Source organism: Ovis canadensis, chromosome X (assembly GCF_042477335.2).
Source record: "Ovis canadensis isolate MfBH-ARS-UI-01 breed Bighorn chromosome X, ARS-UI_OviCan_v2, whole genome shotgun sequence".
NCBI lineage: Eukaryota > Metazoa > Chordata > Mammalia > Artiodactyla > Bovidae > Ovis > Ovis canadensis.
In genome coordinates, this window is record NC_091727.1 from 132,085,826 (window position 1) to 132,111,122 (window position 25,297).

The window sequence follows — 25,297 nt, forward strand, 5'->3', positions numbered from 1 at the left end:
GGAGGAGTAGGGTGGACTTTGGTTTCTGACCTTGACTTTACTTGTTGCCAGGATAGCAACCTCATGACTTGTGAAGATGACTTCCTCATCTCTTCATGTCCCACATGTTTACTAAGATCACAGCTAGTAACCAGCTTCATTACTTTCTGTTTGGAATGAATGGATTGATCATTCTTCCTTTTTTAAAATTAATTTTTTTTATTTTAATAATTTTTATGGTTTATTTCCAGAATGGAATCTGTAGTATAATCCAGTTACATATAAAGCACATTTCCCTGATTATCTATTTATTCTAAGATTCTTCTGATCTGTGGCTAATAGATTATTTTTTTAATTACTTTACAATATTGTATCAGTTTGATTTACTGTGCTGTATTATTTTCAGGTGTACAGCAAAGTGAATCAGTTATACATATGCATGTATCCACTCTTTTTATTCTTTTCCTATGTATGTAGGTCATTATAGAGTATTGAGTAGAATTCCCTGTGCCATATATTGATAGTAGGTCCTTGTCACTTATCTTTTTTATGTATGTGTATGCCAAGTCTCTTCAATCATGTCCGACCCTGTGCAACCCTATGGACTAGCCTGCTAGGCTCCTCAGTCCATGGGATTCTCCAGGCAAGAATATTGGAGTGGGTTGCCATGCTCTCCTCCAGGGCGTCTTCCTGACCAAGGGATGGAACCAGTGTCTCTTATGTCTCCTGCATTGGCAGGCAGATTCTTTACCACTAGTGTCACCTGGGGAGCCCCATTTTATGTATAACAGTGTGTATATGCCAATCCCAATCTCCCAATTTATCACTCCCTACAACTTTCCCCTTGGTAATCATAACTTTGTTTTTTTCTACATCTGTGACTATTTCTGTTTTGTAAATAAGTTCATTTTTATTGTTTTTTGAAGATTCCGTATATAAGCATTATCATATGATATTTGTCTTTCTCTGCCTGAGTTACTTCACTTATAATGATGATCTCTAGGTCCATCCATGTTGCTGCAAATGACACTATTTTGTTCTTTTTTACGGCTGAGTAATATTCCATTGTATATATGTACCACATATTTGTTACCCATTCCTTTGTTGATGGACATTTAGAGAACTTCCATGTCCTAGCTATTGTAAATACTGCTGCAGTGAATATTGGGGTGCATGTGTCTTTTTGAATTATTATTTTTTCCAGATATATGCCCAGGAATGGGATTGTTGGATCATATTTTAATTTTTTTAAGGAACCTCCATACTGTTCTCCATAGTGGCTTACCAATTTACATTCCTAACAGCAGTGCTAGAGGGTTTCCTTTTCTCCACACCCTCTTCAGCATTTATTGTTTGTAAATTTTTTGATGATGGCCATTTTGATCTGTGTGAGGTGATACCTCATCGTAGTACTGATTTGCATTTCTCTAATAATTAGTGATATTGAACATCTTTCCATGTGAGTTTTGGCCATCTGTATGTCTTCTTTGTAGAAATGTCTAGATCTTACATCCATTTTTGGATTTTTTTTATATTGAGCTATATGTACTGTTTGTGTATTTTGTAGATTAATTCCTTGTCGATTGCTTCATTTGCAAATATTTTCTCCCATTCTGTGGGTTGTCTTTTTGTCTTATTTATGGTTTATTTTGCTGTGCAAAAGATTTTAAGTTTAATTAGGATAGAAAGTCCAGAGATAAACCCACACACCTATGTCACCTAATCCATGACAAAGGAAGCACGAATATACAATGAAGAAAAGACAGTCTTATCAATAAGTGGTGCTGGGAAAACTGGACAGCTACATGTAAAAGAAAGAAATCAGAACACTCCCTAACACCATACTCAAAAATAAACTCAAAATGGATTAAAGACCTAAATGGAAGGCCAGATACTAGAAAACTCTTTGAGAAAAACATAGGCAGAACACTCTCTGATGTAAATTGCAGCAAGGTCTTTTCCAATCTGCTTCCTAGATTAATGAAAATAAAAACAAAGATAAACAAATGGGACCTAATTAAACTCTTAAACAGAGTGTTAAGCCGAGAAAGTTATGAGGATATAGAATAGTTGCACTTAATGCAAGAACAGATCTGTCCATGCAGATGCCTGAAGTCTAAGCCTTTGTGTTAAATAAACAATAGAAAAACCAACTTAGCACCCTGCAATATTTCTATCTGACTCCCTGTTGGAGGTGGGAGGGGGGTTCAGGTTTGGGAACGCATGTACACCCGTGGTGGATTCATGTCAATGTATGGCAAAACCAATACAGTATTGTAAAGTAAAATAAAGTAAAAAAAAAAAAGAAAAGAAATAGTAGGTGGACCTATGGAATTCACTGGACATCCTTGGAAAGTTCTTCAGGATAAAATGGAGATCTAGAACCACCTTGGGTGTTTTTGTTTTACCCCAAGGTGCTGGGGCTGGGGGCCTGGGCCAGGGTGACCACACGGTAGTAGGGCTTCCTCTCTGTGCTGACCTTCCTTCTTTCCTCATGAATATTTCAATCCTGGTGAGATCCCTTGAGGTGATCGTTTGAGTTAAAGGAATGTGGAGATGAGAGGAAAGGAGAAAGAGGGGCCCCCTTATTTTACCTTGTGATGAGGAGTATGAAAGGAGTTATTAAGGACTGATCTGCATATTAACCTGAGTTCTGTTTTTCCTTTTTTTTTTTTTTTTGTAAAGCTCAGCTGGCCAGGGCCACCTCCTCGTGCCCACTGGCTACCTCCCAGAGACACTACCCAGCTTCCAGTGCCCACTGACTCCACAGCTCCCTGCCCCCCAGCAATAGTTCAGGGCTCAGCCATGGACACGCATCACCAAGGCCTCTTTATCCACTGCTGACTTCAAAGCATCTTTTGCTTCATCTCTGTCTCTCTCTTTCAAGGGGAACTGCTCAGACTATTCCTTAATCTCTACTCTGCCCCCTGTTTTTCCCCACCCCCTAAACCAAGATTCTTGGGCCAAGAATATAAAATCAGGTTCCAGCTCTGCACTTCTCAGAGAAGCATTAGTTTTTTCTGGGGGCTGTGCTTCAGAAGGTTCCAGGTGTATCAATTATCCTGCCCATGTCTGGATGTCAGCTCTTCAATCATTTGTGTCCCCTTGTGTGTAAAGCACAACGGGGCATGCTTTCAGAGGGAGTTTTTGTATTCCTAGAGTCCAGAAATATTTGCATGTAAATGTTGGGAATCCAGACAGTCTCCTTAAGATGTACGCTTTGCACGGGGAGGCATACAGACCATTGGGGTGCATTTGAAAATTAAATTTACGCTGTTGCACTTTGGGTCCCTGCCCCAGAGCATTGCGGTGACATCTGAGAAGGAGAGAGTGTGACATGGATCAAGGCAAAGCACAAATAACCACATTTCAAAATGAATACTAATTGCATAATGACAGTTTCCAAACTATTAGCCTACTTTACAAAAAAAGTTAATTCAACACAAGCCCAGAACTGGCTGTGGCTTATGTGTTGTGCTGCCAGTTGGCAGGCACAGTTTCGCCAGGGGATTGGGGGAAATGAAGGTTATTGTAGTGGAAGCACACTTGGCCTTTTGTGAGGAGGGTACAAACTGCATCACTCTCTCAAGGTCCTGCTGTTCTGTGTTCAAGAGTGGACATCAGGATACTGCATACTTTCAGGGGAGGTTGCTTACTTTTCCTAGAGGTAAAATGGCCCAGTGCCAAAGCTTGGGAAGGAGCCTTGAGTTCATAGTCCCTTGAAGGAAAAGAGTTCTGGACAGACAGAGGTGATGAGCATGGAGGAGGTGAACCTGGACTTGTGTGTGCTGCCCTTGGCCAGGAAATCCTGGGCCTGGGGCAGGCTGTGGCCACCCAGAGGCTGACCTTCTCTAGCATGAACCATGCATGCTACCCAAGGTGGGCCACTCCACTGCTCTGGGGACCTGTGTTTCCTCATATGCAAAATGAAGGGAGTGGGCTAGACAGTGAAAGCTCCTTCCAGTTCAGAGAGAATACCAGGGTCTCTTCCTCTTAGCTGAATGTCCTTCCGAAGAAGAAAGTGCTCAGTTGGGAAGAGGGGCATGGAATGACTGTCATCACTGTCTTTTTAAAAATATACATGTATTTTTAGTTGGAGTATAATTGCTTACAATATTGTGTTGGTTTCTGCCATATATCAAAATGAATCAGCCATAGGTATACATATGTCCCCTCCCTCCTAAATCTCCCTCCCACCTCCCACCCCATCCCATCGCATCCCATCCCTCTAGGTTGTCACAGAACACCAGATTTGAGGTCTCTGCATCATACAGCAAATTTCCACTGACTAATTTTACATATGGTAATATATGTCTTTCAATGCTGCTGCTGCTAAGTCGCTTCAGTTGTGTCCGACTCTGTGCAACCCTATAGACAGCAGCCTACCAGGCTCCTCCATCCCTGGGACTCTCCAGGCAAGAATACTGAGTGGGTTGTCATTTCCTTCTCCAACGCAGGCATGCATGCTAAGTTGCTTCAGTCGTGTCTGACTCTGTGCAACCCCATAGACAGCAGCCCACCAGGCTCCTCTGTCCACAGGATTCTCCAGGCAAGAACACTGAAGTGGGTTGCCAGTTCCTTCTCCAATGCATGAAAGTGAAAAGTGAAAGTGAAGTCGCTCAGACGTGTTCAACTCTTTGAGATCCCATGGACTGCAGCCTACCAGGCTCCTCTGCCCATGGGATTTTCCAGGCAAGAGCACTGGAGTGGGGTGCCATTGCCTTTTCTGTCTTTCAATGCTACTATCTCAATTTGTCCCACCCTCACCTTGCCTCACCCCCACTCCCGTCTCCACAAGTCTGTTCTCTCTATCTGTGTCTCCACTGTTGTCCTGCAAATAGGTTCATCAGTACCATCTTTCTAGCTTCCATGTGTATGCTGCTGCTGCTGCTGTTGCTGCTAAGTTGCTTCAGTCAAGTGCCATTGCCTTCTCTGATATGTATGCTAGATATACATTAATATACTTTGCATGTCTTTCTCTTTCTGACATACTTCACTCTGTACAATAGGCTCTAGATTTATCCATCTTATTAGAACTAAGTCAAATGCATTCCTTTTTATGGCTGCGTAATATTCCATTGTGTATGTGTACCACAACATCTTTATCCATTCAACTGTTGATGGACATCTAGGTTGCATCCATGTCCTATCTATTGTAAATAGTGCTATAATGAACATTGGGGTACATGTTTCAGTTATGGTTTTCTCAGGGTATATGCCCAGTGGTGGGATAGCTGGGTCATATGGTCGTTTTATTCCTAGTTTTTAAAGAAATCTCCATACTATTCTCTGTAGTGGCTGTATCAGTTTGCATTTCCAACAAGAGTGCAAGAAGGTTCCCTTTTCTCCACACCCTTTCCAGCACTTATTGTTTGTAGATTTACTGATGATGGCCATTCTGACTGGTGGTGATAACTTGTTGACGTTTTGATTTGCATTTCTCTAATAATGAGTGATGCTGAGCATCTTTTCATATGTTTATTAGCCATCTGTATGTCTTCTTTGGAGAAATGTATGTTTAGGTCTTCTGCCCATTTTTTGATTGGGTTGTTTCTCTGGTATTGAGTTTTATGAGCTGCTTGCATATTTTGGAGATTAATCCTTTGTCAGTTGTTTCTTTGCTGTTATTTTCTCCCATTTTGAGGATTGTCTTTTCACCTTGTTTATAAAAAACTACCAATGATATTTTTCACAGAACTGGAACAAAAAATGTCACAGTTTGTATGGAAACATAAAAGACCCCGAATAGTCAAAGTAATCTTGAGAAAGAAGAATGGAGCTGGAGGAATCAACCTTCCTGACTTCAAACTACACTACAAAGCTATAGTTATCAAGACAAAATATGGTAGTGGCACAAAAACAGAAATATAGGCCAATGGAACAAGATAGAAAGCCCAGAGATAAACCTACACACCTATGGGTACCTTATCTTTGACAAAGGAAGCAGGATATACAATGGAGAAAAGATAGTCTATTCAACAAGTGGTTCTGGGAAAACTGGACAGCTACGAGCAAACAAATGAAATTAGAACATTTCCTAACACTGTACACAAAAATAAACTCAAAAGGAATTAAAGACTTAATGTAAGACTGGAAAGTATAAACCTCTTAGAGGAAAACATAGGCAGAACACTCTTTGACATAAACCACAGCAAGATCCTCCATGACCCACCTCCCAGAGTAATGGAAATAAAAATAAACAAATGGGGCCAATTAAAAGCTTTGGCACAGTGAAGGAAACAATAAACATCACTGTCTTTTGCCTGCAGGACTTGTGAATGTTTGTCTCGTTTGCCAAATTAATGTGACCTTGTGTGGAAGTACATTAAAAGAAAATGAGAAAGTATCCACTAAGAAGAGGAACTGTCTGAGGCAAGGGTTTGTTCTCTTTGGGATGTTCTGTTCCCTTGACTAGTTGGGAGGGAGCATCAAGAAAACTTTAAATGAATCCCCAAATGATAATTTTGTGCAGCATTCTTAGGAAGGAGGGTATGTGATGAGGGTTATGTTGTGGCATAATTTGCCTCCAGCAAATGTCCGTCCACTCAAGGTTTGAGAATCCCTGTCTATGTACCAGTTCATTTTTTCTGTATTTTTTTTCCCAAAATCATCCCACCCTCTCCCTCTCCCTCTGAGTCCAAAAGTCTGTTATACACATCTGTGTCTTTTTTGCTGTCTTGCATACAGGGTCGTCATTGCCATCTTCCTAAATTCCATATATATGTGTTAGTATACTGTATTGGTGTTTTTCTTTCTGGCTTACTTCACTCTGTATAATCGGCTCCAGTTTCATCCATCTCATCAGAACTGATTCAAATGAATTCTTTTTAACGGCTGAGTAATACTCCATTGTGTATATGTACCACAGCTTTCTTATCCATTCATCTGCTGATGGACATCTAGGTTGCTTCCATGTCCTGGCTATTATAAACAGTGCTGCAATGAACATTGGGGTACATGTGTCTCTTTCAATTCTGGTTTCCTCGGTGTGTATGCCCAGCAGTGGGATTGCTGGGTCATAAGGCAGCTCTATTTGCAATTTTTAGACATTTTTTAAATTTGTTTTTTAATTGGAGGAAAATTGCTTTACAATGCAGTGTTGGTTTCTGTTGTATAACAGCGTGAATCACCTATACACACACACACACACACACACACACACACACATATATATATACACACACACACACACACTCAATATTTATCTGGGGATTCCCAGGTGGCTCAGCTGGTAAAGAATCCGCCTTCTTTGCAGGAGACCTGGGTTTGATCCCTGGGTTGGGAAGATCTCCTGGAGGAAGGCACGGCCACCCACTCTAGTATTCTTGCCTGGAGAATCCCCATGGTCAGAGGAACCCTGTGGGCTACAGTCCATGGGATCCCAAAGAGTCAGACACGACTGAGTGACTAAGCACAGCACAGCACAGCATATATATATATATATATATATATATATATATATATATATATATATATATATATATATATATACACACATACATCCCCTCCCTCTTGAGTCTCCCTCCCCGCTCCTATCCCATCCCTCTAGGTTAGCACAGAGTGCCAAGCTGGGCTCCCTGCGTTATATAGCAGCTTCTCGCTAGCTATCTATTTTATACATGGTAGTATATATATGTACCACTTTATGCCAATTTCTCCACTTCCATCAATAGAAGGCCTTGGGTTACAGGACTCAAATTAGACAAAGTAGGATCTCCCAATCAGAAAATACAGGGAAGAATTCTTGCATTTTACACCATTATTTTACTTTCAGGCTTTCATCAATTCTGAGAGTCACACTGGCACTAAATGTCTGAGTGGGAAAACAGAATATATATATATATATATATATATATATATATATATATATATATATATATGTGCTCAGAGCATGCCCACTTTAGGCATATTACCCTATGTTAGGAATTCAAGCAAAGGCCCAATTGTTCTTTTGAAAACAATTTAGATTAAACTCTGTTCTCCTTTAAAAAATGCACTCACAGCAATGTAACTCTTTGTTGAAAAAGGCAGTTTTCACACCAATCTCAAGGAAGATCCTTGTATTCTCAACCAAATAATTATTCCTAGTCTTTCCCTACTGCGCCCACTTTCCCTAAGTACTTGTAGTCTGAAGGATGGCTGAGATTTTGATTCTTAGGCTCTTCCAAGTTGGACCTCCAAGGTTTTGGCTAGATTTGTTTGAAACACGATCCAGGTTACATAAATCTAATTCTAGTTAAAAAAAAAAAAACAAAAAAAAACAAAAACCAAAAACCAAAACAAAACCTTTCTTTTCCCACAAATACCTCATACCTTCTCTCTGCTTAATTTCACCATGAAAATGACTATTGTGAAAGTTGTCATGTGTTTATCAATGTGAAATAACTTTAGAAAGAGCACATCCAGAATTATTACTGTAAAATACTGAAGCTCTTATACTTCTTTTGAGATTATGTTTTTAAAACTTGTCAGCCCGGGGCTTCCCTGGTGACTCAGTGGTTAAGAATCTGCCTGCCAATGTGGGAGACACAGGTTTGATCCCTGAATTGGGAGGATCCCCCATGCTGCAGAGAAATTAAGCCCATGTGCCACAACTATTGGGCCTGTGCTCTAGAGCCCAGGGGCCTTAACTACTGAGCCCATGCGCTGCAGCTACTGAAACCCACCTGCCCTAGACCGCATACTCCACAACAAGAGAAGCCACCGCAATGAGAAGCCCATGCACAAGAGTAGCCCCTGCTCTCCGCAACTAGAGAGAAGCCTGTGCAGTGATGAAAACCCAGCAGAGCCGAAAATAAAGAAATAAAGTTATTTTTAAAAACTTGTCAGCCAAAGCTGCCACCTTTATGTCTTTACATACCATCTGTCTCAGGTAAATGAAATGATTAGCCCATAGTCAATTTCTAATAATTTTTAATACATCAAAATAATTTCATTGCAAGTGGATTCTTTATAGTCTGAGCTACCAGGGAAGCCCCTTTCTTATATTAGGATAAGTAATTTCTGATCTATGCTTTGGAGATTTTTGAAATGCACTTAAGAGGATGTTCTTTGTGAGATTATTTTAAAAGACCTCTCCCTTTTAAAATCTAGACTGAGGGGAACCTATCATACCCAGAAACATTTTGCATATTCCTCTGCCCCCATCCCACCATTCTTCTTTATTTTTTTATTTTTTTTAATTTTTTTAATTTTAAAATCTTTAATTCTTACATGTGTTCCCAAACATGACCCCCCCCCCCCCCGCCACCTCCCTCCTCATAACCACCATTCTTCTTTAAATCATCTGGCACCTGGAAGAAATATATATATATATATATATATATATTTTAAAATAGTATATTTGTCTTTTGAAGACCTCCGCTTATGGGAAAGGGTATTTACTTTTTTGCTTCTTTGAGGCAGACTGAGATGAAAAAATGTCCTGTCTGTTTGTCAGACTGGATCTGAGAGTAAACTGTAGGATTTGTACCCTGGGTACTATTTGAGTCTTGAGATGGCAAGTCTGTATGGGGTCCTGGAGCTTTGATTTTTACAGACCCTGTAGTTCCAAGAGGACTTAAAGCATTGAGGAACCTGTTGTTTAACAAGGAGAAGGAGTGAAGTCGCTCAGTCGTGTCTGACTCTTTGCGACCCCATGGACTGTAGCCCACCAGGCTCCTCCGTCCATGGGATTCTCCAGGCAAGAATACTGGAGTGGGTTGCCATTTCCTTGTCCAGGGGATCTTCCCGACCCAGGGATTGAACCCAGGTCTCCTGCATTGCAGGCAGACGCTTTAACCTCTGAACAAGAAGGAAAGGGGGCAAAAATGAGAAATGAAGATGGTTATTTCAAAATCATTTGGTGAAGATGGCAATGGGCATGCACTGTCACATCCTGGATGTCCCTCACTCCAAACAGGGACTGGGGCCTCTACAGTAGCGATGACATGCTTGCTGCAGAGTCCCACATTTGATACAACCCCTTTACTGATGTTTGATATCCGTATCTATGAAGGGAAGGAAGAAAGGAAAGAAAAGTATTGGACAACACTATGAAAGTCATATGCTTTTCCTGGAAAATAAAGTCTCCCTCCAAACTAGAACATGTAACAACTGGGAAACTCAGCTTTGATAGGCCTCTTCTCCCCAACCCACCCACCCCCTGTGAAATTCTCCTGTCACTGTGACACTCCTGTCTGAAGTCACTGAAGTCATTTTACAGCTTGACTATTCATAAAGTCACTGTACTTTAGGAGAACTTGATCAGAAGCATAAGGTCAACTGAAAAGAAAGTATTTTTTTATAAATAGTGGGCCTGCAAAAAAAGAAGCAAAACAGTGCTTAGGATAGAGTTATGATGTTAAACATCAGGTAACTTATAAAAAATGTCCAAGAAATATTTTGTCCATGGATAATTATTTTTCTTTTCAGAGCAGAATGGTGTATGCATGTCTCTGATTATTTCCAAAAGATGTGACAGTCTTTAATGTTCACATCTTAGCATCCTTTTACTGTTTATGAATATTGCTAAAGCTTTTTAAAAAAATAATTATTGTTTCTTAAGTATTTATTTGGCTGTGTCAGATCTTAGTTGCTGCATGTGGAATCTTTAGTTGTGGCATGTGGGATCTAGTTCCCAGAACAGGGATCAAACCTGGACCCCTTACATTGGGAATGTGGAGTCACTCCATTGGGAGCCACTGGCCCACTGGGGAAGTCCCTGCTAAAGTTGATTTCTACAATAAAAAGCAGATTCTAACACAAAAATAAACAAAAATAATGGACCTGGCCTCCTTTCCCCACCTCCCATTTTTTTTATCACTTGGCAGTTTTACATGAAGACATTATGAGCAAAGCGAAAGTCTGCTTCTTTTTAGGGCTTCCCAGGAGGCATAGTGGTAAAGAATCTGCCTGCCAGTGCAGGAGATGCAAGAGACACGGGTTCAATCCATGGGCTGGGAAGATCCCCTGGAGGAGGGCATGGCAAACCACTCCAGTATTCTTGCCTGGAGAATTCCATAGACAGAGGAGCCTGGCGGGCTCTTTATGAGTGCCTATTTTGGAGCACTATTCAAGGGACCATCTCTTGGATGTCGGGTGTGACAAAATAAAAAGTGTGATCGTCTGCCTCTGAGCTGAGGATGCTACAATAATAGACTTGTTCAGGCTGGGAGCAAGTGTGAGAAAACAAGAGCCCTTTTTTGATCTTAATGGAGCCCCCTCTTGTGTCTTAGAACCAGAATGGTTCCCATTCCATCATGTGTGTGCTCAGTCATGTCTTACTCTGTGACTCATGGACTGTAGCCTGCCAGGCTCCTCTGTCCATGGCTATTGAGCTCCTTGAATAGAATATATCCCCACTTGAAAACACACTGTACCTCACTAATGGCTCATACCTCCCCATCTTGCATATGTACACGCTCCCAAAGGGGAAGGGTGCAGATGGGGTTGTGGGGAGAACATGTGGTCAGTGTAAACCTGTTACAGGCACTGGGAGGACTCTGATGTGCATAACCTATTATAGTGACTCAGACCCATTACATTATGGAAGGAAGCATCTTTGACCTTCTCTTTGAATTGCATTGCCTTAGCAATTCGCGTTGGAGAAGGCAATAGCACCCCACTCCAGTACTCTTGCCTGGAAAATCCCATGGATGGAGGAGCCTGGTAGGCTGCAGTCCATGGGGTCGCTAAGAGTCGGACACAACTGAGTGACTTCACTTTCACTTTTCACTTTGAGAAGGAAATGGCAACCCACTCCAGTGTTCTTGCCTGGAGAATCCCAGGGACAGGGGAGCCTGGTGGGCTGCCCTCTATGGGGTCGCACAGAGTCAGACACGACTGAAGTGACTTAGCAGCAGCAGCAGCAACTCTCATACACACACCCACTTAGCCCATTTGACACAATCAATATATTCCTAATTTGTCTCTTTATCAGAAACACCATGTGCCCTCCCAAAATAACTGGCACTCATTTTACACATTTACGCAGTTATTTTAACAGGTTTTTATTTGTTGTGCACAATGTATATGTAGCAGAAACACCCTGTGGAAAACTGTCTGAATAACATATTCAGAAATAGGGGCCTATAAAATGACCGTTGATGACAGGGGCCCATGCCACTCCTACAGGGGCCAGACCAAAGTGAGGCACAGGTACCGGGTAAGGCAAAGGCATCCTCCATGGCCTGGGTGGCAGAGGTGGAGGTAGCACAGGTGGTGGGGGCAGCCCAGGGGGCAGGCCTGGACGTGGCACTGCAGGAATGTATCTCCATGCAGGCTGCCTAGCAGGGAATACATGATAGGGCCCATTAAAGATTACCCCCATAGGGTGGCCGAAGGCAATAGGGTGCACATTTCTAAACATCAGTGCCCTCTGGTATCTTCTCCATTTGGCCCTTCGGTTTTGAAACCAAACCTTCAATCAGAGGGAAAAAAAGAGATGGCTTTAGTATACTGAACAGTTAATGTCATACTAGAAAACACCCATCATGCAAATCTGCCATTGAGATTTTACACTGCCACAGCAGAAGCTATTTCCTTATTGCTAAACTTTGTTAGGAAAGTAAACAGCTCACCTCCCTCAGTTAATCCTTAGTGAGCCAAGCCTAGTCCAGACTTTGGCACATTGAATTGTCTCTCATTTTTAACATTCCTTAATGAGTTTTTTCCAAGTCTTGTATGCAGGCCTAATTGATGAATTGCACCAGGTCCCTGCTGTTAATGTCCATGCCTGGGAGCAGATGCTATGTCAATGGAGGCTCAATCATGGGAGGCCCACGGACTTTGTGGCTTGTCTTGCTTGTTGCTTCAGCAACACGAGAGTTGATAAAGTCCTGGACACTGCCTTGATATTTTAGCTGTTAGTGTTAAGGAAAGTTTAGCTTAACTAAACCAAAATCACTAAACCCCAAATCCTTTTCCCCAGATAAGATACCCTGTTGGCATCACTGTCAATTTTGTATGCTCCAATCTGCCCTACCCTCCAAACCTTCCTGGGCTCAGGACAAGGGCAACTTATTTGGTTCTAGCTTCAGTTTCAGGTTGCAAGACAAGAGCCACTGTTTACCCAGAGTGTTAGGGTACCCGAGGTCCTGCCAGCTCTACTCCTTAACCAGGAGACCCCAATCCCATCATTCATTCCTAAGGCAGAAAGGTCCAATCATGTCCAGTCCTGTGGGGACAAGGGTCACAAAAGAGGCTCCTCTCTAAATGCTTACCAATCATTAACAAACAAACAAGCTATCAATTAGACTTTACTTTCCTATTAGCATAGCAGGTGATGGGGTTTACCTTGTATTTAATTATTCTGGATCTTCCCAAACTGCAAGTTTTAAGCTGTCTTTTCTCTCTCCCATTTTAGGATTATGTGTCCTTATACTACATGCAAATATAGTCTGAAGAAGGCCACTGTAATAAAGCTCATTCTGGAGGGATTCAAACATACCTGGGGTCTAATCTCCCTAAACATAGCCAAAATCTCATGGATGGCAAATTTTAGTATGGGCCAATATTAGGTCCATATTCCCAATACTGGTTTCATAAAACATCTGTCATACTTGCACACGATGGGTAGAGGAAGCATCTATTAAGTTTCTTGGGGGAAATCATGCTGCAGTATTTAGAAATATATAAGAACATTGTATTTTTCCTTACTTGTGTTTTCTGGCTCATATTCCCTTCAGAAATCCATTGAGAGGACTATGTAAACCAAAGGACGAGGAAAAACAATTCAGCAAACTTTTCCTCTGGGCTTACCTTGTCTGTCAGATTCGTTCTGAGACCAGGCCTGACTGTTGGTCCAGCCTGTGGCATTAGGATGCCAGCGCCCAGTGGTCTGCTTTTCTGCACACCACTGACAGATGCACGGTGTATTTCCATCACTGCTCACATATGTTGTTGTTTAATGCCTAAGTCATGTCCGACTCTTTTGTGATTCCATGGACTATAGCCCACCAAGCTCCTCTGTCCATGGGATTTTCCTGGCAAGAATACTGGAGTGGGTTGCCATTTCCTTTTCCATGGGATCTTCCCAACCCAGGGATCAAACCCAACTATCCTGCATTGATAGGTGAGCTTTTTATGGCTGAGCCACCAGGGAAGCCCTGAACTCACACTCATGCTCTAGGGCAAAACAACTAAGCCATCTGATATATATGTATATATAGATATACATATATATCTAATCCATATATACGTCTATATCCATACATATCGGAGAAAGCAATGGCAACCCACTCCAGTACTCTTGCCTGGAAAATCCCATGGGTGGAGGAGCCTGGTGGACTGCAGTCCATGGGGTCGCAGTCGGACATGACTGAAGCAACTTAGCAGCAGCAGCAGCAACAGCCTCCCTAAAGGATGCCAGTGTTAGAAGATGAACTTTATTCACTGGAAAAAAAACTCTGTGTGTGTGTGTGTGTGTGTGTGTGTGTGTGTATGTGTGTAGAGAGAGGAGAGAGGTCTGTGTTCTACGTTTTTCCCTGTGTTTGTATGGAAAAGACAACAAAGCACACCAAATTGAGAGTTTTCAGGACAAAACCTAAAGCATGTTTTAGAATGGCTGCCCGGCCAATCTTAAAATTAAGATTTACTAACCTGCACTCTTCTTTCAGCCAAATTCAGACGTCTTGCAATCTCCTCTCTGACGGGGGAAAAGTGCAAATTCAGTATTTGGAATTGTGGATAAAATATATCATTTACATTTCTGTTAATTACAATTTTCTGTAATACGGTTTATGGTTTACTTAGAGAGGGTCTTCCCGTGGACAACTCACCCATTAATTAAAATATAAAAAGGGAATACATATTAAAATTCCTGGTAATGTGCCTGTTACTTCAATATGACTCAATTGATTTTTCCATTTGTGCAACAGCAGAGAACTTGAAAATCTTTTCACTTTTACGGAGATCCCTCCGTAAAAATAACTAAAACGACAATCCCCCCTCCCCCGCAAAAAAGCGCCGTTTTAAACCCAAGTATTTCTGTTTACTGTAAAAGGGAGCGGTGAACTCTCGTGGAGAAACTTCAAGCCGCATCAGCCAAGCAATCAAGGGCGAAGGACATATACAATGGAACCAGAAAGGGCGCCCATAAACCTCACACCGATTCTTCCTGATGCCCCATTCCTATCGGGACAGAATAGGCCTTCCCCTTCGTACTCAATGGAGAAGGAAATGGTAACCCACTCCAGCATTCTTGCCTGGAGAATCCCACGGACAGAGGAGCCTGGCGGGCTACACCCCACGGGGTCGCTGAGTCCAACACGACTGAGCGACAACCACTTCGTACTCTAGGGGGCTCCTGCCCGGGCTTTTTAACGGTCAAAACTCTGCCGCCTGGAAACAGCGCTCCACGTGGCAGGGCCGAGAGACCAGGGTGAGCGCTAGGAGGCGCTCTCCTCGTGCGCAAAATTTAAATGGCGTGGAAAAAGCGGAGTAATCACGATGAAGTTTTACTGCAATATTTAAAATATAAAAATGCATGCAAAACCCCACGATGAGCAAATTACCAAGATTTTAAATTAAATCAATATTAATCTGCCCTGCTTTACTTGTTCCACCCTACTCCCGGCCCTCTCTTGCACCCCTGCAAGCTCTGCAGGGTTCGCTCCAACCCCCGCGAGCTAGGGCACCCTCGAGCCTCTAAAGTGGCTTTTGGCCCGGGAGAGGAGGGGGAAGGGTCCTGGGGAAGAACCTAAGGCGTCCTGGATGGCGCGCGGGCCAGCGAAGAACTGGGCGTCTCCGGAGCCAGCCACTTACCGTGCAAACACGTCGGGGTATTGAATGTGGTGGAAAACTCGCTCCAGCTCCAGCAGCTGCAACTGGGTGAAAACAGTGCGGCAGCGGCGCTGCTTTCTCGCCGCAACCTGGGGCCCCTGGATGGCCAGGGGGTCCGGCTCCTCCTGCTGCGGCGGGGGCTCAATATCGCCCCCGTCGCCCTCACGGTTTTCATCGCCCTCACGGTTTTCATCGCCCTCACGGTTTTCATCGCTCTCACGGTTTTCACCGCCCTCACGGTTTCCATCGGCCTCACGGTTTTCGTCGTCGTCACGGCTTTCCTCGGTCTCGCGGTTTTCGTCGTCCAGGAGGTTGGAGCCGGCCTTGCCAAAGTAGTTTGCGGCTGCGGCTGCAGCTGCTTCTCCGGGCTCAGGTGAGGACCGAGTTTCATCTTCCACTCCGTTTAAAACCTCCGAGATCAGGGTAGGTTCCACATCTGGGAAAAGAGGAAAGCAAAAGGGAGAGACTGGGTCAGGGGGGCCTGGAGCCCACAGTGCGCGAGCTGGAGGGGGCCGGGGCCGTGTTGGAGGAGGAGCTGCTGTGCAGTGTCCACCTGCCCTTCCCAGGGAAAGTTCCTTTTCTGGGATTTGCCGAAGCACCTGCCATCGCCGTCTAGGTACTAACCATGCAGTTCGTCCTCGTCGATTCCCAAGTTGTGGAATCCTATGTCAAAGTGGCTGCTGTCCATGCTTTGATTGCTGTCGATGAAAGCCTGCGCTTCTGCAGACTTTGCGCTGGGTGTGAGGCGATCCGAGGATCTGGGCTCGAGTTGGGACCAGCGGTCTCGAGCTGTGCTCTTCTGGCGCCGGGACCTCTTCTGGCGCCGATACTGGGGCTTGCGCGCCTTATATAGAGGTTTTGTTGCCTTCCGCGAGTTCAAAGTGTACCCGCTGGAGTCAGATAGACGCCCCCTAGTAGGTTTCACATTGCCTCTGGTGGGGGTAGGTGGGGCCCGATGTGTGTGCAGTGGGGGGTAGGGCATGGAAGTAAAATAGGGCGAGTGCGTGTGAGAGTGGTGCTGGTAGTGGATACTCTTGTTCGGGGAACCGTGACTCCAACTTGTAGTTTAATTGACTGCTTCCAACTTGGACGAAATGTCTGGTTGGAGGAAGGGGCTGCGCTGGATTGCAAAAGCCATTTGGGGTCAGGGGTGGAGTGCATAAAACTTCGGCTCCTGGAGCGCTCGTGGAGAGGTGTTTGGGCAATATTCATCCGCCCAACCCTCGTGCAATTCGCCAATGCCGAGGGGTTTGTTTTTCCAGAGGAAAAGGTGGAGAGGTAGGGGTAGGGACGACGCGGAACCCCCAGCAAACCAAGCAAAGTAGCATGAAGTTATTCTTGCATTGGGCTCGGAGCAGAAGTTGGTGGAATGGATGGGACTATATGATTCTGCTCCATTCGCGCGCAAAATCCGCAAAGTCCAAGAATCTGGCTAGTGGTTAAGACAAAATGATAAGCTTGGAGGCTGTTTGCCCGTTTTTTTTTTTGTTTTTTTGTTTTTTTGTTTTTTTTTTTTTTTTTTGCACGGGGTTTGTGAAATCAGATCCCACCGTGCATTTTGGGAGCTGGAGTTTACTGTTTGGGTTTGCAACGCAGTCCAGGTGCTCAGATGAAAGCTGCAAGATGTCCCACGCGCCTCTTATGAAAGCTCCAATGACAAGATTTTTAGTAATGAACTCACGTCAGAGTTCAAGTGTAAAAACCTGCCAAGTGCTTAGTGCATCCAAGAATGCCTGTGCTGCACGGGCCCCCTCCACCAGCTCCTGGCGCAGGCAACATTTGCTGTGCTAGGTTGCTGCGCATCTAGGAACGCCGCTTTGCAGGCGCCCAAAGCGCGCCTAATTCCGGGGCGGTACTGTATACCTGGCAGAAGTGCAGGCATTCCCCACTACCATTTCTGCTCCTCTTCGCTCCCTCCATTTATCTAGAATTATACTACTGAGCTGTTTTCCCTACGGATGTGTCCAATAAATTAAAAGGGGCTAAGCCACGAATGAAGACTGGTTCTTCGGCCAAAAAGTATTTGCAGGTGTCCCAGGACGTTTTAACGTCCTTCATGTTATAAGAATCACTTCTTTGGGACTTTCCTGGACGTCCAGTGGTTGACTCCGTGCTGCCACTGTAGCGGGCACAGGTTCCACCGCTGGTCGGGGAAGTAAGATCGGGAAGATTCCCATAAGCCGCTTGCTGCTGCTGCAAAGTCGCTTCAGTCGTGTCCACAAGCCGCTTCGCGTGGCAAAAAAAAAAAAAAAAAAAAAAAAAGTCCCGTGCTCGACACTGTACATACTTTTACTTTTTTTACAACCACCATTATTATTTCTCTCTCTCTCTCTCTCTTTTTTTAACAAAGAAAACTGAGCCCCAGGGAAGCCCGGCAACTTGACCACAGGCTTACGAGCGAGTTTGTGTACTTTTCAACATGTTCTTGCTGTCTTATTTCAAAGGAGTAAATAATGGTGCGATTCCAGGAGGAGTGGAGGAGGGTGAAAGGTATTTTGCAGGCTATTGGGCAGTCTTTAAAAATCTTGAGTGCCAGGGGTCTCTACCTCCTCCTGCTCTGGCTCAAGCCTCTTGCCTGCAACTAGCAGCCCCCGCTGCTGCTGCTGCTGCTAAGTCGCTTCAGTCGTCCGACTCCGTGCGATCCCATAGACGGCAGCCCACCAGGTTCCCCTGTCCCTGGGATTCTCTAGGCAAGAACACTGGAGTGGGTTGCCATTTCCTTCTCCAATGCATGAAAAAGTGAAAGTGAAGTCGCTCAGTCGTATCCGACTTTTAGCGACCCCATGGACTGCACCTACCAGGCTCCTCCGCCCATGGGATTTTTCAGGCAAGAGTACTGGAGTAGGGTGCCATCGCCTTCTCCGGTCATTTCAGTCATAGTATATTCACTGTGTTGTGTAACCATTACTATTACCAAATTCAAAAACATATTCATCATCCCATAAAGAGACCATACCCGTTAGCAGTCATTTCACAGTCCCCCTCCCTGGAGCCCCTGTTAAACACTAATGTACTTTTTCTATGGATTTCCCTATTCTGTGTATTTCACTCAAGTGCAGTCATACAATTTGTGAACATTTGTGCCTGACTTTTTTCACCTGAAGTTATCTCTGTTGTGCCATGTATCAGTACCTCAATTTTTATGATTGTTGTATTCCATCGTACAGATAGACCACATTTTCTTTATGCATTTGCATCTGGTGAACATTTGAGTTGTTTCCACCTTTTGGTGATTATGAATAACACTGCTTTGATTGTTATGAGCAGTCGTGTACAAGTTTTGTTGGAATATCTGTTTTCAATTTGGGGGGTATAAATTTAGGACTGGAGTAACTGGGTCATATGTTTAATTTTTTGAGGGAACACCAAGCTGTTTTCCACAGCAGCTGCACTATTTTACATTCCTACCAGCAAGGTAGGGTTCCAATTTATCCATATCCTCGCCAACCTTTGTTATTTTCAGGGTTTTTAAAAATTACAGCCATCCTAGTGGGTGTGAAGTGGTATCACTTATGGTTTTGATTTACATTTTCCTAATGATTAATGATGTTGAGCATATTTTCATGTGCTTATTGGCCATTGTATATCTTCCTTGGAGAAATTTCTATTTGTGCTTTTGCCTGTTTATTAACTGGGTGTTTGTCTTTTTGTTGTAGAGTTGAAGAGTTCTTTATATATTTGAATACTAGACTCTATGATTTGCAAATATTTTCTACCATTTCCCCAAAATGTAAATTTTCTTTTCACTTTCTTATTAGGGGCCTTTGTTGTTTGCAATCACAAGCCTGCCCTCATGTGGTTTTGGAGTTCAAATGAATACTATCGGCATAGACCAATTCATTTTTAGTGGCAAATCCAGACATATGGCAGGAGCAAATCTGATCCTTTCTGGAGGAGTCTACTTCTCAGCCTTTAACAAGACCCTCACAGATAAAGCTAGCCAAACATACACACAGTTTTTTAAAAAGCCACTATCAGCACAAATAATAAACTAAAGGTGTAGATCTCCAAAGTTACTATCAGATGCAAACGACTTAGAAACATGTTTAAATAAATGAAAGGATATAAAAAAGACAAGGAAGATATATTAATAAATAAATATCAGAAAGAACCAAATAGAATTTCTAGAAATGGAACTAAAAGATGAATGTTTTTTTCTTATGTGGTAAATAGACATCATGTAAAATTTACTGTATTAACCATTTTAAAATGTTCAATTCAGTGGCATTTAGTACATTCATAATCCTGTGCAATCATTATGACTATCTAGTTACAGAACATTTTCATCACTCCAGAAGGTAATTTGTACCCATTAAGCACTCACTCCCCATTTTCACCTTCCCCATCCCTTGGCAACCATGAGTCTACTTTCTGTCTTTATAGATTTACCTACACTGGACATTTCATATAAATGGAATCATCATATTGGCCTTTTGTGTCTTTCACTTAGCATAATATTGAGTTCATCCATGTTGTAGCATGAATCAGTATTTTATTTCTCTTACTAGGAGGCGTCAGGCACCAGCCTTCAGGAGCTCAATGCTAGGATAAAATGGATCTGATATCCCCATATAGCAGCTTGAGGTGACCTAGGTGTGGCGTTGGCACTACCACACCAAGATGGCACACTTGCCTGCCATCTCCTTGCTGAAGTTTGACTTGCTGATGCGGCCTCAGTAGGTTTTACACAGGGATGCACTCTTGAAAACCAAATTTCTAGTTAAACCACTCTATCCATGAGGAGTCCTGCAGGGGCAACACTCCCTTTGTGAAGGAACTAATGATCCTTGAATGAAGACCAGGAATCTTGATTCTGTCTGTAAACTGAATCAATCTCTAGATGTGTTTTAAGGACTCTAGCAGTCAAGAAAGCTGTACCATCATGGACATTTTGTACTTATAGATTACATTTCTGCTGCAAGTGGGGTCACCTATCTCAGCTGAGGCCAGCAGTGAGGGTGGGGTGGAGGGATTTTGGGCTCCTTAAGGCCTATAGGAGCCCATTCATAGCACTGTGTGGTTTCTAATTCTTAGTTTTCCCTACAGAGGACTCTAGCTAGGCATTTGAAATATTTTCAGTCCTTGACCAAAATTTTCTATAGAGTATCCCTGATAATCCACCACAAAAAAGACTGACAGGAAGAGTGGGGTGGCTTCTGATGAAACACCAGTGATGTGATGTCAGTTTTTATTAATTATCATACATAGATTATTCATTTATGTCAAAAGCCAAAACTTTGGCTTCTTAAAAAAAGAATAAGCATAGATATAAGGGGCATATGGAGGTGTTTCATACCTACCTTTGCGAGAACCATAGTTTTCTGTAATTCCTTCAGACTCTTAAGACTGTCTGTATTTCCTCAGAGAGGAAAACTCTCTGAGGCGATTTGCATATGTAGTCCTAGCCTTTAGAGAGGATGGGAGGGAAGGAAAGACAGCCTGGAGATAGATGTCTGTTACTACTTGCAATTTTATGTGGCAGTAAAAGTGATTGATATTTGCATTTCCTATCTTGTCTTAAAACACCACATACCCTTCAGGTTTGTACTATGGAACTGAATCTTTTGCACATGAAATTCCAGTCCAGACGCTGGGCCTTTTTTGCTGTAACCAAGAGTCAAGAATAAAATTCTATGATGTTTCTTTAAATTCGACCCAATTTCACTCCAATAAAAATTAACTTAAAAACTCTGCCCAATCTCTTTGGTCAGTGTTCCCAGAAAGTTTGTAGAATGACTGCTGGTAATGGCTGCAAGCACTGATGCATGAATCTTTACACTACCTGGGGCATCCTGGACTCAAGCTTCTAAAGGTCTGCTCCCTACTGCTGCGTAGGGGTCCTTCAGAGGAAAACTTTTCATGACCATCTGCATCCTTCCTATGACCTAGGAAAGTACTTTGCAGTCTACCTTGTGTGTGTCCATGCTCAGTCATGTCTGACTCTTTGTGATGCCATGGACTCTAGCCAGGCTCCTCTGTCCATGGGATTTTCCAGGCAAGAGTACTGGAGTGGGGAGCCATTGCCTTCTCCCGAAGAAGCCACAAATGACATCAAATCATATAAACTCACCCATAACCTTGCCTATCATCCTTATGTGGTAACAACAACTTTCTTTTTTTTTTAATGTGTTTTTTTTACAAGTTCTGTATTACAGTTAACTATCTGATATTTTATCTTAGTTATCTACCATTATATCATAATTATTTCTTACACTTTAAAGTTTTTAAATTGTAGAGTATGACAGTTTCTTGTTCATTCATGTGTTCTCTCATTTATTCATTCTACCAATATTTATTGCCAACCATACACACTTTTATATTTCAGTGTCAAGGAAACTGCCTGATGTGTTTTGGATGGTCAATAAATATTTATTGAATGAATGAATAGATTTCAAGCACTATTCTGAATTACCAGTTTTCTTAATCATTTTCCCCAGTGGTAAACTTTTTTCCCCCTTTTTCCCCCTATTTTATAACAAGTACATTTTTGGGCATGAATAATTTGTGGGAAGAATTTCAGTGGGTAGAGTTCAGAGATTGGAGAGAGAGTCTAGGCAGATAGCTCAAAATGAAGATGACACAGAAGGAGCGTATTTGTGGGCCAGAAAATAGTTCAGTTGGCTGGAGATGAACTAGGGGAGACATGGGAGCCAGGATTGAAATGTGGTAATAGTTCCTTGTGTGTGTCTAGAAGTTCCTAATTTAAAGAATGCTTTTATGAGCATCAGTTTACATATTCTTATGGCATTATTATTTCCACTTTATAATAAATGAGAAAACTGAGGGTGAGAGAGTTTGACCTGCTCAAGTTTGCACAGCTAGTAAGAGACAGAGTTAGACTTGGGCTTTGAAATATATATATTTAGGAGTCTGGGTTTCATCTTGAGAGTAATGGGGGGTTGGAGAGGTTTTTTTTGCAAGTTAATTTATTTATTTTAATTGGAGGCTAATTACTTGACAATATTGTGGTGGTTTTTGCCATACATGCACATGAATCAGCCATGGGTTTGCATGTGTCCCTCATCCTGAAACCCCTCCCACCTCCCTCCCCGTCCCATCCCTCAGGGTCATCCCAGTGCACTGGCCCTGAGCGCCCTGTCTCATGCATCAACCTGGACTGGCCATCTGTTTCACATATGGTAATATATATGTTTTAATGTTATTTTCTCAAATCATCCCACCCTCGCCTTCTCCAAGAGTCCAAAAGTCTGTTGTTTACATCTCTGTCTCTTTTGCTGTCTCGCATACAGGGTCACTATTACCATCTTTCTAAGTTCCATATATATATGCTATGAACATTCATGTACAGGTTTTTGTGTGAGCATCAGTTTCATTTCACTGCTAGAAATCCCCAAGTATTCGATATCTGGATCTTCTGGTAGTTGTATGTTTAGTTTTGTTTTGTTTTGTTTTTTAATAAACTGCCAAACAATTTTCTGGAGTGGCTATACAAGTTTATACCCCTACCAATATCTTTAATAGAGGGTCTTCGTATCCTCACCAACATTTTTTTCTTAACCATGCTGATAGATATGCAGTGATACCTCATTGTGGATATCTCATTAAGAAAATTTGCTGTTTTTCTTATGGGTGATGATATTGAACAGCTTTTCATGTACTTATTTGACATCTCTGTATCCTCTGCAGGTCTGTGCATGCCTCTTGCATATTTTCTAGGTGTATTGTTTTTTCCTGTTGAGTTTTGAGATTTCTTTATATATTGATATATTCTAGATTTTTTTTTACTAGTTATGTCATTTGCAAGTGCTTTCTCTTAGTTTGTCTTTTGATGCTCTCAGCAGGGTCTTTGGGAGATTGAAAGTTTTTTTTTGTTAAATTATTTATTTGGCTGTGCAGAATCTTAGTTGTGGCATGGAGGATCTTTGAGCTTAGTTGCAGCCTGTGAGACCTAGTCCCCTGATCAGGGATCAAACCTAGTGCCTCTGCACTGGGAGCATGGAGTCTTAGTCAGTGGATCACCAGGGAAGTCTCAGAAGAGTAAAAGTTCTTTAAAATTTATTTTCTCCAGTTTTATTGAGATGTAATTGACATATAGCCCTATATAAGTTTAAGGTATGCTGCATAATGACTTGTTGTTCAGTAGATCAGTCGTGTCTGACTCTTTGTGACCTCCTGAACTGCAGCATGCCAGGCTTCCTTGTCCTTCACCATCTCCTGGAGTTTGCTCAAACTCATATCCATTGAGTCGGTGATGCCATCCAACCATCTCATCCTCTGTCGCCCCCTTCTCCTCCTGCCTTCAATCTTTTCCAGCATCAGGGTCTTTTCCAATGAGCTGGTGATTCACATTAGATGGCCAAAGTACTGGAGCTTCAGCTTCAGCGCCAATCCTTCCAATGAATATTCTGGGTTGAATTCCTTTAGGACTGACTGGGTTGATCTTGCTGCTGTCCAAGGGGTTCTCAAGAGTCTTCACCAGCACCACAGTTCAAAAGCATCAATTCTGTGGCACACAGCTTTCTTTATGGCCCAGCTCTCACATCCATACATGACTACTGGGTAAACCATAGCTTTGACTATACACACCATTGTCAGCAAAGTGATGTCTCTGCTTTTTAATATGCTGTCTATATTTGTCATAACTTTTCTTCCAAGGAGCAAGTGTCTTTTAATTTCATGGCTGCAGTCACCACCCGCAGTGATTTTGGAGCCCAGGAAAATAAAAGTCTGTCACTGTTTCCATTGTTCCCCCATCTACTTGCCATGAAGTGATGGGACCAGATGCCATGATCTTAGTTTTTTGAATGTTGACTTTTAAGCCAGCTTTTTCACTCTCCTCTTCCACCTTCATCAAGAGGCTTTTAGTTCCTCTTCACTTTCTGCTATGAGGGTGGTGTCATCCGCATACCTGAGGCTATTGATATTCCCCCTGGCAATCTTGATTCCAGCTTGTGATTCATCCAGCCTGGCATTTCACGTCTGCATAGAAGTTAAATAGGCAGGGTGACAATATACAGCCTTGCTGTACTCCTTTCCCAGTTTTGATTCAGTATGTTGTTCCATGTCCAGTTCTAACTGTTGCTTCTTGACCTGCATATAGGTTTCTCAGGAGGCAGGTATGATGGTCTGGGATTCCCATCTCTTTAAGAATTTTCCATAGTTTGTTGTGATCCACATAATCAAAAGCTTTAGCATAGTCAATGAAGCAGAAGTGGATTTTTTTTTTGAATTCTCTTGCTTTTCCTGTGATCCAATAGATATTGGCAATTTGATTTCTGGTTTCCTCTGCCTTTTCTAAATCCAGCTTGTACATATGGAAATTCTCAGTTCATGTGCTGTTGTAGACTAACTTAAAGGATTTTGAGCTTCACCATGCTTGCCTTTGAGATGAGTGCAACTGTGCAGTAGTTTGAATGTTCTTTGGCATTGCCTTTCTTTGGAATTGGAACAAAAACCGACCTTTTCCAGTCCTGTGGCCACTGCTGAATTTTACAAATTTTCTGGCATACTGAGTGCAGCACTTTCACAGCATCATCTTTTAGGATTTGAGATAACTCAGCTGGGAGTTCACTACCTCTACTAGCTTTGTTTATAG

At 42.6% G+C, this 25,297-nt stretch overlaps 1 protein-coding gene across 1 annotated transcript; it reads right to left on the reverse strand.

Moving 5' to 3' along the window:
- Positions 1 to 12,034: 12,034 nt before the first annotated feature.
- On the reverse strand, positions 12,035 to 16,429 carry ESX1 (ESX homeobox 1). The gene is made up of 4 exons (XM_070291064.1): positions 16,366 to 16,429; positions 15,724 to 16,177; positions 14,560 to 14,605; positions 12,035 to 12,379 (listed from the first exon to the last, which is right to left on the reverse strand). The coding sequence occupies exons 1-4, from the start codon at positions 16,427 to 16,429 to the stop codon at positions 12,035 to 12,037; spliced, it is 909 nt and encodes a 302-aa protein (XP_070147165.1).
- Between the last annotated feature and the right edge of the window lie 8,868 nt (positions 16,430 to 25,297).

Coding starts and splice junctions, on each gene's coding strand:
- ESX1 (XM_070291064.1), bottom strand. CDS start 16,429: ATGGACAGCAGCCACTTTGACATAGGATTCCACAACTTGGGAATCGAC. Junction 16,178..16,365: donor CGACGAGGACGAACTGCATG/GTTAGTACCTAG, acceptor CTCTTTTCCCAG/ATGTGGAACCTACCCTGATC. Junction 14,606..15,723: donor TACCCCGACGTGTTTGCACG/GTAAGTGGCTGG, acceptor TTCCCCCGTCAG/AGAGGAGATTGCAAGACGTC.